Raw genomic sequence first — 17,633 nt, forward strand, 5'->3', positions numbered from 1 at the left:
ACTTTGCAGGCAAAGGCAAAGCACCTGCAGGATGCCAAGCAACAGCCACCTCACACACGTGAAATTGGTTGTGAGACCCTCTTCAGAACAGAGTTGGTCCTTACCAAGATCCCAGACTTCCTCTGTTTTTTCCCTCAGGAAATTACTGGCATAGATTTTTAAATTCTATAACCAGAAACAGGATAGAAGGGAGGAGACACCTCTGTTTCATCCAAACAGTGACAGAATCAACAGTGAAGTGTGGGAAAACAGCAGGTCCCTTAGCTCCACACTTACTCCTCTGCCCTCCTGACCCAAAAGTAGGCCCATTGTCAAGAACACCACCAGCACAGCGTCACTGTTGAAGCAAAATACGCCTCAGCCTTTACCTCCAAATCACAAGGCACTCTTTGCTGTTTTAGCTGCACCTTCAACAGGTTTTTTTGTTGATCATCTTTCAGACAGTCGATTTCAGTCACGGGGAATGCCTGCTGCTGGGTATCTTCGCTGAGGCTGACCACAAAGAGCACTTCTGAGGTCAGCAGCAAGCAGCCTTCATGTTGCTGGCCTGATCCACTCACGATCATGACATCTAAGGCCATATGGACTTCTGGCCTTCCTAGAGATTGCAGCATTTTCCTGCATTACCCCCCCCCCCAAAAAAAAATCACTGTTATACATAAAGTTAAGGACTTCTTTTGATTACTAAATGTTTTTACTTAAGGTTGTAGCTATCTGCAAGTATAAAATAAACAGGTGGTGAATATCCTTTAAACTTCCTTTACTGAAAGATGTAAGACCTGAGACTTACAAGATAAATATGAAACTTTATTTATCAAAATCTCCTTAATCATTCACTGCAAAATTGACCTAATAACCACAGTAGGTCAGCTGATTTCCATCCTAATAGAAAAATTACCCTGAGAAGTGGCTTACAAATTAAGTGCAGAAAATAAACCTATCTTCACTAGCAGCTGTTTCTGGAGATGTGCAGTATTTTTCTTGGGCAATGATAAATAAGTAAGAACTCACTGAATGCCATTAAATAAAGATCAGCTCTGTAGTTCCAAAGCTGGAAGCAGATCAGCAGCCCATCATTTGCAGATTGGGTTTCTAAGCACTACCTTTGTGTTTAATGTTCCTAAACAAACTGCCATAACTCAGCCTTTCCTAGGGAAGCAGCCTGTTAACCTGACCACAGGCCAGAACCTATTAATAAACAATGTGGATGTAAAAATGAGCAAGTGTCTAAATAATTTTACCAGACATATTTGACGTGGCTATTTGGAGCCTGTTCAACATGTTGATCATTTGGATGAGAGCGCTGCTTGGGAAGCTGAGAAAGTCCAGCTCCATGCAAAATACCTGTGGTAAGAGAATTTAAGATTTTTTACTAGTTGTTTTCTACAAAAGAGTTACATGCTGCAGTGATGTCATCTGTTTAGCACAGTACATAAAATAGTATAGGTCCAAAATGATGTCACATCTTTGGAAGCTGCAGTCAAGATAACTCATTAAATATTACAATGCAAGAGTTGTGCACTTAACCCCAGTGATCTTGCATTAGCAAGAAACAAACAAACAGAAAAACTCCCAAATGTTCTTAAAACGTTCTTAAAACCAGCCACACACTAGCAATGAAGAGCAACACAACGCTCCTGAGAGCCGTCATTTCAGAGTGGGATCGGACACATCACTTGCATCAAAAGCAAGACCATTGTTAACTTTCTTGTTTAATATTAAAATAAATGTGTTCATAAATGTGTCATGATGAGTACAAATTAGAAGAAAAGCTTGCCTAGATACTGTATTTAAATGCTCAGTTACTTAATTTAGCTGTTAAACACAGATCCATATACATTTATGAGATCTCCCAGAGCATCTGCTTTATTGTGACTTCTTCTTAGGGCCAGCACAGAATGCAGACTACAAGAAGCAGTTACACAGTTTCTAAATAGACTATCCAAAGCTAAAGATGATACAGTATGGGTGGTTTCAGGTGCCTTGTAAGCTTTTAAAAATAAGGTATGGTCACCAGAAAGAAAATCAATGGGTTGCAAAAAACTCACAAATAAATTGTGTCTAAAAATTTTTACAAGATAGATAGAAATTGGGTTAAGCAATAAGCACCACTGTTATAAGGTTTAGTGCAAAGCTGCTCTTTAAGTAAACGAAGAAAACTTATTTTGTCTAATTAAGCATTCAATTGAAGCAAAAGGCATTTTTGCATAAGGGTGTCAATAACACATTCCTTTTCACAATGGACAGTAATTTAAACAAAACATCAGCACTGAAAAAAAACCCTTTAATTTTTAACACACATGTTGATGGTAATACTTAAAAGCAGCATCCCAGTTGTAACAGTTGGCTTACCGAGGTTCTCAGCATTATGTGAGTGAAAATGTCATTTACAGATGGAGAAAGAGAGAACATGTGTTTATTTCTGTGTGGTCCCCCACCGCTCGGTCCCCCCAAGAGGCATGGTCCCACTTCCAACCCAGTTGTGGGCAAGAGTTACTCAAACTCGTGTGTTTTCCTCTCACGCACTGTCAGCTATTATTGATACAGTTTTTATGTTTTTTCCTGGCTAACTCTTTTTGTCACATGCTCTTGGAAAACATGATGTGTCGTATACCATATCTGCAATGAAAAGTGTCCCTCTGCTGTTATGGATAAAGACTGCATTGGAATTAACCCTAGAAACTGTAATTCCACAGCCAACAAAAAGAACGTGCAGACAGCCCATAATAGCTCACGGAAGACAGTCAGTTTCTGATTTTACAGATATGTGATATACACCTATGGGATGCACAATTCAGAGCAGTAGCTACTACTTACACTCATACAAATGAGATCAAGTCAGGACAATTATTTCAAATCATTGCAGAACGGACAGAGTTATCTAACAACCATGTTATTAAATTAAACTATTCAAACACTTGCAGCAGGTATGCCATTAACTTTTTTCTTAAATAGGTTGCCTCAAGGAATGGGTTCTAAATGTAAGGGGAGCTGTGGGAACAATATTCTGAACTTAAGCTCTAGGAAAACTACTTTTACTCTAATCAATACGTCACAAAAAATAAACTAGCACTGAACACTTTAATCTTCAAGATCTGTTTGCTGTAATTAGTGAGGCAAAATTAATGACATATTTACAGTCCTTGTATCATCAGGTCTCCCTGCCCTTGTCCTCCCCCATCTTTTTTTTTTTTTTTTTTTTTTTTTTTTTTACTATCTAGACCAGCAGCTTAGATTTCATGACACTGAAAGCAATTAAATTACTATATTTTGATATTTCATCTTTTGCAGTTCTTAGTGGTCCAGAAGCATTTACATTAATCTGAAAGGTTTGACCACTATAGCCACTAAGCACTTAGTCTAGCTGTAAAACCCACCTCTGGATGCTAAAAGGTCTCCTGGGTATCTAAAACCAGGACATTCTTCTTGCAACTCTTCGGTTTAAAGCGGATGTTCCCACAACACAACTCACTTCTTTCTCCCTGTAACATAATCGCTTCCTTATAGAGATAACACAACTCTTTCCCTGTCGTAACAAAGCAATCTCAAAATAATGCTTTAATTGGGTATGGTGTTGCTCTATTATATTTATGTCAAGAACCCTTTTGCAGCACATATGTTTCTGTAACTAATTCTACTGTACTCCAAGAATTACTTCATGGTTTCTGCGTCCTCTGTTTGTGGTGCTGTACAGGACTGATTTGTAACGCAAGAGAGAAGCCTAACATGATTTTTAAGAAAAGCAGCACAACATTTGTAACTATTCAGCTGTAGCATTTCTAAATCTTTTTCTAAGCCACACAGCTACTGCGTCATGTAAGCTGACACAGCGGGTTGTATTTGAACAGCGCTTTAAAGATCTGCTCACGCACTTTTAAACGGCGATGCTGGAGCTCAGAGTAACTCACCATAACCTGTCTGGGAGACAAGCTCAGCCGCGCCTCCAATCGGCTTCGTGAAGACTCCCATAAGTCCCTTTCCCACTCCGGAGATGACCCCCTTGGCTTTGTGCCCGGCTGAAGCGTGGGCCTCGGATATCTTCTGAAAATTCTGCATCGGCTGATCTACAATACCAGCAATCGCACCTGAAAAAACAAGAGCCCCCAGTGATTAATGAAGATTAATATCCCGGAATAAGAGGAAATCTTACTACTGGAAGTGAGTGTTGTTTGGATTACGGACTGTACTCCACCCATCTTATACAGCTATTTACTGTACACACAACCAATTAACTAAACAACTCCTTAGCTGAAGTTTATGTTAAATCTCTACTTCCTTTTTAGCTATTTTACTTTTTCAAAAATTCAGATGACTCAGCAGAAGCATTTAGTTAAAAGTAGTTGAAAGATGAAAACATACCATCAAGTTGAGTTGGTATAATTTAGTTCATTCTGTGTAGCAATGCTGAAAATGTTGGGCTTGGAATAAAATCCATCAGTTTTAGGACACTTCAGCAGTTATGGAAATGAGATTTTCTTATAAGCCTGAGATTGACTCCATGAGAATAAAAACTGCCTGTATTCAATAGATCATTTTTATATCCTCTTCCACTGCCAGAAATGTTCATAAGCTAATGCAACTTTTGATATATTACTAAGATTAGCAGAATTAGACTTTGGGACTTTTTGTTACTTTTTTGTGAAAACGGTCATATTTTACTTTAATGTGCATGGGTCAAACTTTTACAAGTGACACAGTGACCTTCCCAGCTTTTAGTATCAACACAAAACTTCAACTTAAATCTTCTGAAATGTAAACAGGTATGTGAGGTGGTACATTTCTTTGATCTTGAGTTTACTCTAGCCACTTAACCACAGACATGTCTCTAGTTATTGTAATTTTGATAGATAAGCTATTTGGAAATTGCTAAGAGTACAATGATTGGGCAAAGCGACACGGCCCGCCTGCTCTGCAGTTCTTTGCTCAGTGCAAAGTGAGTTTGCGGGCTCCTCAAAGAGCTCTCAGTTTGCAGCTTCTGCTGCAAATATCAACATAAAGCAATTATTGAAGGAGCAAGAGCGAGCGTCACCAGGGCAACCAGGCATTTTTACTGCAACGCAGACATTTTTGGAGATTCTGCTTTGTATGGGGAAGCAAATCCAGGCATAATTCCACCGAGCCCGACCATCGCAGCAGAGGTATGTGGCCCCATATGTTTACCAGAGTGACGTACGCTAGTCGGCGAGCCTCTAACTGGTTTTCAGATGGTTTTAGTTACTGTTTACCGGATAAATGGAGAAGTTGCTGACTTTGAACAACCAGAACTAATATTGTACTGGTACACTGGTATTCATTCCAAATAAAAGACGAGGATGAGAAGCAGCACATGTTTCCTCACGTCCTGTTTGCTAGGACATTACCTATCAACAACTCACATAACCTGCAATCTCCATAAACATCTGTCCTCTTGGAGATACTGCTTCCATCTTTTCTACGTCTCTTATTTACTGATAAATGTATACTATTTCCTCAGAAAAAAATGGTCCATTTTTAACACGATACTCAGCTTTTACTGAACTCACCCACTGAAGCTGAGTGCTCAGCTCAGTTTTTACTCTTTGTGCCACAAAGGCCACGAAGCTTCCTTAGGTCTAAGCCATGGAAATGACACAATTTTCAATTCAACTGTTTCATTAGTACTTAGCAGCTGCTCCTGCTGCTCAGCTAAAATAATACCCTGACACGGCATTTCACCATTGGGATTGTTTGTCCAGTCTTTTCTTTTGCACAGTTGTGATGCACTTGAAGGCATAAAACAGCACTTGGTGTTCTGCTAAGCTGCAGTATTACGTTACCCTGCGACCTCCTTCACCCTATCTATCGAGGTCATCCGCAGCAACTGCGCTTTCAGAACAGAAGTTATTGCCTTATTAAATGTAATCCACCTAAGTCCTAGCACTAGTAAATTATTTACTGCAATACACTTGAGCAATGTTATAAGGTAATAATAAATAAGAGCCTACTCCAAAGGACCTGTGGTATGCTCCAGGCACTTCTCAGCTGGAATTAGGCCCAGAGGACAAGGAAACAGAATGGAAACTGCTGTGAATGTGTTATATAAGATTATTTATATAGTAGCCAAAATAATACAGAGCTTAATTAGCCAGTTGTTTAGTACTTCCACACTTTCTGTTATTCTGCCATTTGCTTTGAATTGTCTGTGAAGCCACTGCCCTTTCATCCTTCAAATCCTTTTGCAAATCCTGCCTTGGTACCTGCAAAAAATACGATCAGTGATCTTGCTTGCCCTCTCCATTCACCCTTTGTAGTATCTTATCTCGAATTGTATTCAGTGGCATAACTCTTCACGTGTTGTGGTTATGCCCACAAATCTCATAATAAGCTATAAACTTACTCCTTTAACTAAGCTTTAGCTCTCTCCGTGCCTGTGGCTGGTCCTACGACCCCTGGATAGGGAAGCCAGCTCTGTGCAGCTCCTTTCCTGTATGCAGCATGCATGGGCAAAGGCAGAAAAGGTTAAAGTCTGAACAACCTCAAAAGCCAGCAGCAGTGAGATAATGGTGATACACCCATGAAGCTCACTGCATCTCCTAGCACCAAACACCATACAAAGAGGACGTCTCCTGGTATCCACGTGGATCCTTGCTTTACAACATAAAGTTTGTGGAAGAAGCATCATGCAAGATGGACTCACCACAGCAGGTCCCTCCCTGCATCGGCGCGAGTATCAGGGAGGCACAGCGTGAGGTACACCTAGTGCTTCCTCCTGTCTTTGTCTCACCCTCACAGCCTGGAGACAGCTACAGTGTCCTACTGTTGTTCCTGTCCTCTCTCCTCAATGCCCCCTGTCCAGTTTTTTTTTTTTTTTTTTTTTTTTTTTTTAAAAAAAAACAGTTCCCCAGTTTGTTCTTCCTCCTTACCATAGGCTTTCAATTTTATATGCATGTCCGCATATGTACACACACATTATGTATATATAAAGAAAACCCCAATAAAATTAAACACCAAAGCAACAAAACAAAAACATATTCTTCCATTACTGGACCAAAGAGGTTCCAGCAACACCAGAACATCTGCTAAGCATCAGCTGGGGTGCACTCCAGTTAATATATGTTGCTTGGTATTCATAAAAAAGATACTTTGATAGCTACAAAATTCGGATAGTTCAGAGGATGTCATGGTATTACTTCAAGAAGAATTTGATTACTGCAGGCAACTGGTTCCTGCTCAGAAAGACAAGCAGTGTTTGGTGAACGTGGCTAAGGCTGTGCTTACAGAAGTTAGCATAGCTCAGCTCGTTTGCGGCAAACTCCTGCAGACCAAGAAATAATCGGAAAAAAATCTCCCCTCACGTGAAACTGTCCCTGCTTTGCCATGAAGCTGGAAGCTAGCAAAACTGAAACCATTTTGTTTCCTTTTCTTTTTTCTGTTGTCCTGCTGGAGTGCCACAAGGCTCCTACGCTCTGAAAATACGGTTGGAAGGGAGTCACCACATGGCAAACATCTCAATGGAAATACAGTTAAAATAAAAGACCACCTGTTATTTTAGAGTTAAAAGTGTGCATTAACAAATTCGTAGGATGAGCCAGCCAGATCGTCAGGGTTAATAAGGCTGCCTCTTACTATCTTGTTTACAGAGAGCCAAACGTAAAGCGGTCCTGATTAAGTGATAGCTACAAAACAATAACAAGAAGAATCCCTAATAACATAAATCTGAGCTTCTGAAATCTGGGCTTTACGATGTCTAATGCTCCAATTACACCGTCAGCCACTGTTACTATCAATTCATTTCACTAAAGAGCAGCAAGGAATAACTCGAGGGCACCGTGCTGCAGACGTTGTGAAAAGCTGCTTCTCTAACATTTGTCTAACATTTGCTTTTCGCTTACTCAGAAATTCTCAGTTTCCTAAAGGAAGCTACTATGTCGTGGTATTTTTCACCAGGACCAGCAGTTGAAAATAAGGCCCATTGTTTCAACATTCTCTTTTATGCTGTTATAAGTTAATATTTTAGCTTGACTCAGTCATACAAAATGCAGAAGATAACTCCTTGGCAGAGAGTGCCTATCATCTAAATATTTTAAGTACGGTTTTACTACATTTTTATCTAATTGCTTAAAATAAAAACACACCTATCCTAAGCTTTTGCTTCTTCTCATGTACAAATGTTACTAAAAAGATCCAGAAGTCTCCCCCAAACTAGAAAAGAAGAACACGGCCAGCCAAAGATAACAATCAAATCAAACAACACCCTGACAGTGCCTGAGTCATTTAAAACTAGACAGGACAAAGCACTTAAGAATGTACCACAAGGAACAACTTGCACTGAGGAAGAGACAAGAGTACACGATTTTGGCCCTGATTCAGCAAAGCTCTTAAGCACATGCTTAAGTGCTTTGCTGAATTGGGGCCACCATGAGCCCGATTTTCAGAAAAATTAGAAGCGAAACTACTTTTTCTATGTAGATACCACAGCGCATTGGGGATCGTGGCTGTGCCTAGGCATGGCATCTGCATTCGCAACTCTTTAAGTCACTTGCATGACTGGGATGGCTTTTACAAACGTGACAGAACTTTGACTATCTGTGCTGTACAGCTCTTTACACTTTCCAGTCCTACAATTATAGAATCATAGAAATTACGGCTTTGAGGGGTCACGCTATCTGCGTTTCTGTACCCATCTGAGCACTTCACGCTTGCAAAGGAAAATAACGTAGCAGCTCTGTTTTGTTTTGTTCTGTGTGAAGAACCTGGAGGTATTTTTAGAGCAAGCATTTTCATGTTTGCTTTAAATGTGCTGGTGACAGAAAGCAGCACTGTGGTACCTCTCTTCAAAGCCAGCTGTTTTTTGGGGGATAAGCCACAACATTCGTTAAATTAAATGGTCAGGAGAGAAAGCTTTCTGATGTGATTGTAAAATTGAGGTGCAGGTCTATTCATAACGTAGGTCTCAACACAATTTTCATAAATGCTGCTGTGTATACAGAGAAAACATTCTGTTTAAAAAAATAAGTTTAAGTAAATATTTACGCATGATACAACTCCACTGAAATATTTCTGATTCCTTGCTTAGTGACAGGTCCTCTGCTTGGTAATTCCCATTACACACTAACACTAGGTATTTGTTTGGACGGTTAACTGTCTCTACCGCTATGAACAGAGGTATTTAGCAGCGAGGAATCTCTAAATAAAAACAGCAGGAGAAAGAACAAGATCCTTAATGCCTAGTTTGCCAAGGAGTTCTGTTTAAATGATGATACAAGTTTTAATGTTTCTTCTAACATGAACTTCTTAGGAAATCAGGGACACTGAATTCTAATTCTTGTTTTACTAAACTCAGAAGCCTTCCCACAAGCAAAGCCTCATGTGCAGGGACATAATAACGCATCGTATTTGTGAATGCATATTGTAAGTTCCCGTTTTCCTGAACAGCAGAAACTCTGACTTGCTGCAGCCAAAGCTACGAAGTTTTGCTTTTTAGTTCAGGCTGCGGCAGTTGATGCTTTTAGCTCTGAAGAGCTCTGGTACGTTGGTCAAGGGGAGAGCCACGACGTTATCTTGCTGTCTTACTAGTAACTGAGCCAAGCTCCCCAAACCATCTCACCAGCACACACGCACACCAGGCTGACACAATGCTTCTAAAAGTATAATCTTTCATCCAGCTACTCAACCTGCCTGCCCTTAGCCCAATAAAACAAGAAGGAAAAATAAAACCTTCTCTGAACTGCCTTTGATTTGCAACCCCAGTAACAGTTTACTATTGGGATAGTAGCTACTAATATATGAAATTGCTCCTTTATGCACATTTCTCCCAGGACACTCGCTTGCCAGTTTACAGGCATTATCAAATGACAGTGCTTCACATCATCTAATGTTATTGCTTAAAATAATTTCCAGTAACTTAACCCAAACTTGTAACATTTTTACCACTTCCTCTTTGGGGCTTTCAGGATTGCGGTTGCAAATTTAGGAGTTGTGTACACTACTGAAGATTAGGAAAGAGGACAAATCCTTTCAAGCTTCATCTCTTCTAACCTTTTGCACTGGACTGCTTTTGGTCACTTTGATCTCTAAGGGATTCATACTCTTTAATACGTACTAAGGAACTCTGCCAAACAATACAACTCTGCATTCCTTTGCTGTGGTACAATAGAAACAACCTAAAAAATTCAGCTCCTTACTGCAAAACTTCTCTCAGAGATTTTTCAGAGACGGTCAGTTTTCAAATGTTTAGGTACTATTTTGAGATAGTCAGAGTAATCGTCACCTCTAACCAAACCACTTGGCTGCTTGATGAAATACAATTGCACTGGATCAGGATGATCTAGGTCTCTTTGTAAAATCAGAATACCTCATCAAAGCTTATTTAACTTTTGCACTAAGTTCAAGTGATTTTTCAAAGACTACCAAGAACCCCTGATATCTACAGTGCAGCAAAAACAATCAGTTTCAAAAGACATTCCTATAACTCATTGGAAAGTAAACATCAGCACGATGACGTCTTTGTGCTGACTTGGTTACAAGTCACCCTGCCCAATGCAGAATTATTCTTTTCTTCTGAGCTATACATCATGTACCAATGAAAACATTTCACAAAGACAAAAGAGCGCAAACTTGTTCTGTTTCTGCAATTATTTGATCAGGAAATAAAAACATTCGAAAGTCACTATAAACCTGGATAAAAAGAAACAGTATCTCACGTACATACTCTGTGGCTATTTCTCAAGAAAAAAACAAACAGATTTTGCAATTACAACTCATAAGCAGAAAAGGCTGATGAGCAGATCATAAAACAGCATTATCACCCAACTAGATATTTAATGGTACATTACCTAGCAGGCTAATGCCTAAGCGGGAGAGCCCCTGCCTGAGTCCTTCTCCCAGATTCTCAGGAAGCTGCCTTCTCCATTCTTCTTGCCTGTTGTAATGCTCTTCATCCAGTGACAGCCTATCCATATTCCGAGCAAGACTCGTTGCCAGATTGGTAATTGACGTCAGTGTACCTAAATACATGGAGATATACATTTGGGTCCGGATCAAAATACTTTAATTTAAACCACAGAGATGTTCTATGCCTCACTGAAAAACTGTGCTTATGAGCAGAACGGCAAGTCAATTGAAAAGTTGCCCATGTGTAACATTCTACTATTTGTTAAGCATCACCACACTGTTTCTATGGTCCACGTCATGCCTTTTACATTAGCCTTCACCAGGCTTGCCTGGCCAAGAGGGAAAAACAGCTCATCCGAACATCCTTCCCCAGTTCCCAAATTTCTGCAGCTCTAACCTAGATGTAATGGGGGTGATGGAAAGGTAAACAAATATTTACTGAATGAGCCCTCAAGGAAGTCTCTTGAGTGAATCGAAATCACTAGTGAACAGCTGCGGCAGCTCTGCAGGCTCCCTTGCCTCTTGCTGGCCTCCTGAAGCCACACGATGGCACTGTTTAAACGGACTTCGCAAAACAAAAGCTGCTTGTGTTTTAAATCCAGATCTGCCCTTATGTCAAAACCTATCCACATACTTACAAAGTTATGACAACTGTATCTACTTTTTAAAAAGAAATAATAAATATGATGAGGCAACAGAGTGTAGAATTTCTGATGGTTAGCAGAAGTACAGAACACCTTTAATATTTCTGAAGTTATCACATGAAATGTTGGCTGAGCTAATCTCGGTTTCCCAATGGGAGGTTTAAAATTCTGAAGTTTCTGAAACATTCTTACACACTGTAGTTAAGCAGTGATCTGTTTAATACATAAGATGTTATATATGAGCTTTGTTACCCTCCCAGCACTTCACTGCAACCTAGCAAGCCAAACAAAGCTGCAAGCAATGCTGTTTAAAACTTTAACACATCCTTTAACAATGTACGACAATAAAGCAGTAGTAGGAGTAACAAAGTGAAAGCTCTACCTTTGGAAATGTGTTTTACAAATGATGTTGTTCCTCTGGAAACTCCACTGACAAATGCTCCTGGGCCTCTGGTCAGCCCTTCATATGGGAGCCTGAAGAAATCCGCTATGCCATTCCCAATACTTCTCACCAGACTAGCTGGGCTTCCAAGAATTTCCAAAGATCCAACAACCCAGCCTGTGTGGAGAAAGATGACAAACATCACGGTTGCAGAAACTGCAGAAGCAGCAGTTGTGAAAAGGTTACTCCTTAATTCTCTTTTTCACACTAGAATTCATCACATTATGAACTTCCTTTGAGCAAAACACAGGAAATAACTCATCCACTATGAATTCAGAAATGGCAATCTTTCATACTTCGTAAATCAAAGAAATCCTTTTGGCAAACTCACAAATAGCTTTAGAATGACTTCCTTCCAGGAGCTTCCCGTATTTCTGCTAAAAGTGTGTTAGAGGGATGGATGCTAGATCCTAACAGCTAAGCAGAAATAGCACCAAAGTTTAGATTGCTCAGTCGGTTTTATATACTGTAAGGCAACGTTGCGATTTCACATCCTCGTATGATAGAATTGTGACAGCAGGTTTACACCGATACAACGTGCTGCCTTACAGGAGTGTGGAGGTCAATTGCTTGATGGAGTGTTAGGAAAGGGGATGCAGATTTTTGACAAGTGCTTAAGAAGTTATTCTAAATCCACCCCAACCCTTCTAAGCTGATCATTTTCTTTCAGAGTATAGCGAAAGCCAGACAAACTTCTTTTTCTCAGTGCAGTTGTGTAAACAGCAATGACATCTACATGCTGATTAGGTTACTCATAGGGGAGTATTCCTTCTGCATATCCCAGGAGAGGTATCTGTGGATCTGGTTTCCTATATAAATGCACGGTTGCCAGCAGCTTACTGGATGGCCAAGTGCACAGCAATCATCTGTTGCAAGTCTTGCTGGAAAGCTGGTTGCAGGTCTTGCCTTTCTCAGGCTGGCTGGCAGCAGATTTATTAGGGAAATGGTGCTGCAAAACTGTTTCTTCGGCAGCCCAGAGAGAGTGATTCAGAAATGGCAATAAAGGTTAAATAGGAACTGCTGGGTCTTGGAGCCTCAAGACTGTGAATTTCAACCAGCACTGCCAGAATGACACAAGGCACGACAGGGGCAGAAGACTGCATCGCCTCCTGCTCTCTTGCTGAGGGCCCTGGATTTGCATTGCCCTCCTCATTCCCATCTTGTCACAGCAAACTCCTGCTATCCAGATGCTTTTCTTGTTTTCTAGTAACCCCTCCCAGTCACTCCCGTGGAAGGCTGAATCATGAAACTGAAGAGAAAATGTTACTCATATGAAATGAATTAATCTCATACTATCATTCTAAGCTCCCGGAAAATCTATTATTCTTGTCCAATCTGTCCCACATTTCAGCCCTGGCAGGTTGAGAGCTACAGTACATGCAGTATAAAAAGTGGGAATCACAGTGGACATGAGGGAGAGGGTGGGATGGAATATGAAAACAAAAAACAAGTACTACTGGCAACTCAACGAGCAGAGCGGCAACAAATGCTTTGGCCCTGCAGTCGCTGCCCTGGAGAGGTGTGTCCCACTGGCAAGGCGCTGCTGCGGGGGACCCGGAGGAAGCCAGCGCTCCGGGCTGGGCCTGCTACTCCCTCACTGCCGTATTTTTAACAAATTATACTTGCCACTGTGTGAAGTGATGAAAAGCTGGAGGGGCTGGGAGGCGTGTACAGATGGAAGAGATGCTATTTCGTCTTTTTCTGATCAATAATGTTGTAATAATTACTTACAACCTGCCACATTTTAATATTTTTAATGCTCTTGGAGCTCCTGAAGCAGTTGCTTCTTTCTCCAAGACGCCATCGTCAAAGCGAGGACCCTCCAGCTGAGGAGCACTGGACGGAGGCGCCTGAGCCTCGGCAGAGGTGGCGCTCAGCCTGTGCGAGGGCACAAAGCGGGCTGCACGACACAACGGCACCGCAACGCCAGGCGGGAGGAGAGCAGGAAGGCACCCGAAGCCCTAAGCCGCAGGTAGTCCGCGGGCGGCCCGCCGCAGCGCGGCCTGGCGGGCGAGCAGCCGCTTCGGGGGAAGCTCTGGAAGCAGCACGCTCACCTTCAAAGAGCGCGTGGGAGGCGCAGGGAATCTGCATCGAGGGCGACGCTTTTTGGCCAACGCTCAGAGCAAAACGAATGGAGAGCCAGACCCAAGCAGGAAAGTGTGGGAGTATGTCGGGAACAGGCACATGAAGAAAAAGGAGTAATGCCTCAATCCACTAGCTTTGTACTACATTTTACTTTGCCTAACTATAATACCATGTTAAAGTAACATTTCCCTAAGTATGCTTATTCACTAATATGAAATAATTATGACTGTATTAGTAAAGAGCCACTGTATTTTCTTTATAGGCAACTATAGGTGTTAGATCTGGCTAATACCAATAATATTTTTAAATAGAATTTTATTAACTTTTAAATAGAAACCAACTTAATTGGAAAAGGATGGGAGATTTCCATTGCAAGTTTGGCTAATGTAATGAGACAGGCAGTGCTAATCAGCATATTTGAGCAGCGCTCTCAGCCCCATTCATTGCTTGCCAGACAGGGAATCTGGCCACTTTTTTGCAGCATGTGCAGAGGTCCCAGACAAATGTATTCAGGAGGTTTTGGGGGGCAAATCCTGCCCCTTTCCACAATGCAGCAATGGTCTTACACACAACTAGGGAACAAAACTGCATTATAGCTTGCAGGGAGTGCAAGGCATAGATGAATAGCAGTATAATTTTTGAAAATGCTGCAATGATTTATGCATGGGACAGTGGTGAGCAGAATGGGGTCAAAAGACCCTCATCTCGCAGGAGATTAACACAGTTTAAATGCAGGACAGTAACCTCTCTTCCAGGAAAGTCTAATCCAAGGAGTGTAACTCCTCTGACTAGGCTGTACGATGGGCAAAGTTTTGGGGGTTTACAGACCATACACAGCTTTCTCCATGACATTTTGCTCCTTAACTTTGTTGACACAGTCAGCCTTTTCACCAGTGTCTCAAACTCTTCAAAATAAAGCAGTTTCTTTATCTGCCCAAGCAAGCACTAGTATACAAAATTCACCATTTTAATCACAATAATTCCTTTCAAAAAAACACACTTTACTTCTAGTGCTCTGAGATTTAATTAATAGTTGAATATATGCTCATGCACTTTCCTGAAATGAAAGTTCCTTTGCAGCAAACTTTATTTCTTAATATTTAAATCTGCTTGATTTCAGCTTTGTCATGAGCCCAGAGCAAGTGGTGGCCTACCAGTATCAGGCTCAAGAGTCTAAAACTAGCATATGTGCTTCACCTGGGATGTTGCAGATGAAAAATCAATATAACCCCAATTTCCTGCTGCAGTCTATCACCACTCATATCACCACTCCTACCCAGTTGTGGGGAGGTAAATTCACACCGTGGACCACAGTTGACCACAGTTTCACTCTTAATTAGCAAGAAACTGGATCTCCCCTTCTGTACTATGGGATTTCACTGTAAAACAAATTCAATCAAGCGGCAAAAAGAAAAACCTGCAAATTTTGCAGGCAGCTACGTGTGAAAATAATGAATCAGCATACAACATTATGGTGCACTATTGTGTACACAGTTGACATAATCAGCTATGCAAAACTAGATCAAGATCTGACTGTATTTATAAATACCTGAAATGTATGTGTACAATTCTCATAATGGTGCACAGAAATCAGCTCACGGCTACACATGCAGCACAAATGGAAACATCAGGATTTTAGAAAATCTGACTATCAGTACACAGGAAAATAAATCCAGTGTTGCAATAAGGAGTATATTACTTGCATGTGATCATGGAGGAGCTTTCTCCTCCTTCAGGTACAAATTCCTTTCCACACCAAGATACAGCAGAGAGCAAATTTTATTATTTATAAGTTAGTATTTATGGCAAACAGAATGTATCTGCTAACCTAATAGACTAATTGCTTACTATTGATCCTATTTGGGGAAAAGTTAGTAACAGCAAACTTCATAGGTCTTGGATCAAAGGACAACAAACATCTGGGTGCCAGTTTAGCATGAAGGCTCTATGAAGAAAGACAGATTCCTAATCATAAACTGCAGCCAAAAGGAGTTTAAACAACAAAACAACATTCAGGGCTATAATTTACTTCTGAATGCAGAGCAATATGTTGAATAATTTGATCAAATGTAGTTTTGGGGAGTTTATGTGAGGAATGTGGGTTGATTCTGACTAGTGCTATAATCTAAAATGACAAAAACTAAGCCAGCCAGAACCTATAGCTAGAAATTTTTATGCTTTGTTCAGGGTTTAGAAAAGTCTTCAGGCGGCTGGTTAATGTTTACCACAACTTTACAAATCTTCACTGGCGTCTGCTCTGCCATTTTATTTCCCTTCTGTTATATGGCAGGACATGAAATATGTCTCAGAATATTATATCATTATCAGAAAGTGTCTGAGGAAAACAGAAATTGCATGGCTAATGTCTAGATTATTCAGTTTGGGAAACAATTACTAAATCCTGGTACCTAATAAAAATGTTACATGTTAAGGAAAAGTACTGACCTGCTCTGAAAAGTGCCCCAGCAGCATAATGCATGGCCAAGGCATGGATGAGTTGTCTGGCAGTGGTGAAGATGGGTCCTCGCTCAAACACAGAGAAGGAGAGAGGGGTGTGATCTGAGGCAATATACAGTTTTAACGAAGCATGAATACTGACAAGGAGATTAACAGGTTGTATTGTTAATTTTCTTAATTTTACTGGCTTGACCAAAGCTCTTGCATGTTCTCTCACTTGTTCAGGCAGTATCAGAGTAGTATCTGCAGTATTCGTGGACTGACAAATGGCTTTGTTTTGTGGAAGATACGTATCAAACAAAGTCTTAATGTAGTAAACAAAGGTGTCTTCCACATATAGCCTAGCTGGTTTGAGCTCAAAGCTGAGGTCATTAATGTGAAATATGAATTTCTCTTCCTCAGACAAAGCAATGCAGAGTTTTATAAAGCAGTTTTCCTTATAGTCTTCCAAATCCTTGTTAGACACAATGAGGTTGCTCACTCTAGACCACTGCATGGTCTCATTTTTCTCTCCTTGACAAAGCAGGACTGCAAAATGGAAACTGGATTTGCTGTACAACTGATTGTCCAGTTGCAAGTCTTCACAATACATTTGGAGACTATAAAATTGTGGGAGGCCTTCCACGGTGTCTCTCTGGAGCTCATGTGACAGGGGTCTAAGGTAGCTGGCTGCTGGGGCCATGTGGAAGAAAACGTTGTCTGCCGTGAGGCGCAGAAGTTCAGATGACACTTTGTGATTTGTGATATCATCAAGCACAGCAAGACTTAACTGACTGATGAACATTTTCAATAAAAGGGTCTGTTCTTGGCTTCTAGAGAGGAGGGAAAAAAGACTGTTAGTTTACCTGGCATCTTGCTTTCTCAGAAAGCTATCAGTAGACATGTTCGCTATAATACATGAGAAACTCATTGTGGAAGTTCCACTAACGGTAATGAGAACTGGCAGGCTAAATCACCACAGCGAGTATGTACCACCCAGGAGGTCCTCTAAGAAATGGAATATTGCAGATCTATGCCAGGTTTCTCTTTCTTTCTTATCAATCAACAAAATAGTTTGGACAGGGGTTTCTCTGCATATACACAGTAATTCCCTATTACATTTGCAACATAGCAAGATATTAAAGCAGACAACAAACAAAATTTTCTGATAATGC

At 40.7% G+C, this 17,633-nt stretch overlaps 1 protein-coding gene across 9 annotated transcripts in view; it reads right to left on the reverse strand.

Moving 5' to 3' along the window:
- The window catches only part of VPS13B (vacuolar protein sorting 13 homolog B), a 460,401-nt gene that overhangs the window by 7,004 nt on the left and 435,764 nt on the right, over positions 1-17,633 (reverse strand). For all 9 annotated transcript variants that reach the window (XM_062570474.1, XM_062570471.1, XM_062570467.1 and 6 more), the window contains 6 exons: positions 16,468-17,291; positions 11,878-12,054; positions 10,794-10,964; positions 3,909-4,085; positions 1,242-1,344; positions 369-618 (listed from right to left, as the gene is read on the reverse strand). In XM_062570474.1, the coding sequence (XP_062426458.1) occupies positions 369-618; positions 1,242-1,344; positions 3,909-4,085; positions 10,794-10,964; positions 11,878-12,054; positions 16,468-17,291 (1,702 nt within the window). The remainder of the gene's footprint in view (positions 1-368; positions 619-1,241; positions 1,345-3,908; positions 4,086-10,793; positions 10,965-11,877; positions 12,055-16,467; positions 17,292-17,633) is intronic.

Source organism: Rhea pennata, chromosome 2 (assembly GCF_028389875.1).
Source record: "Rhea pennata isolate bPtePen1 chromosome 2, bPtePen1.pri, whole genome shotgun sequence".
Lineage (NCBI taxonomy): Eukaryota > Metazoa > Chordata > Aves > Rheiformes > Rheidae > Rhea > Rhea pennata.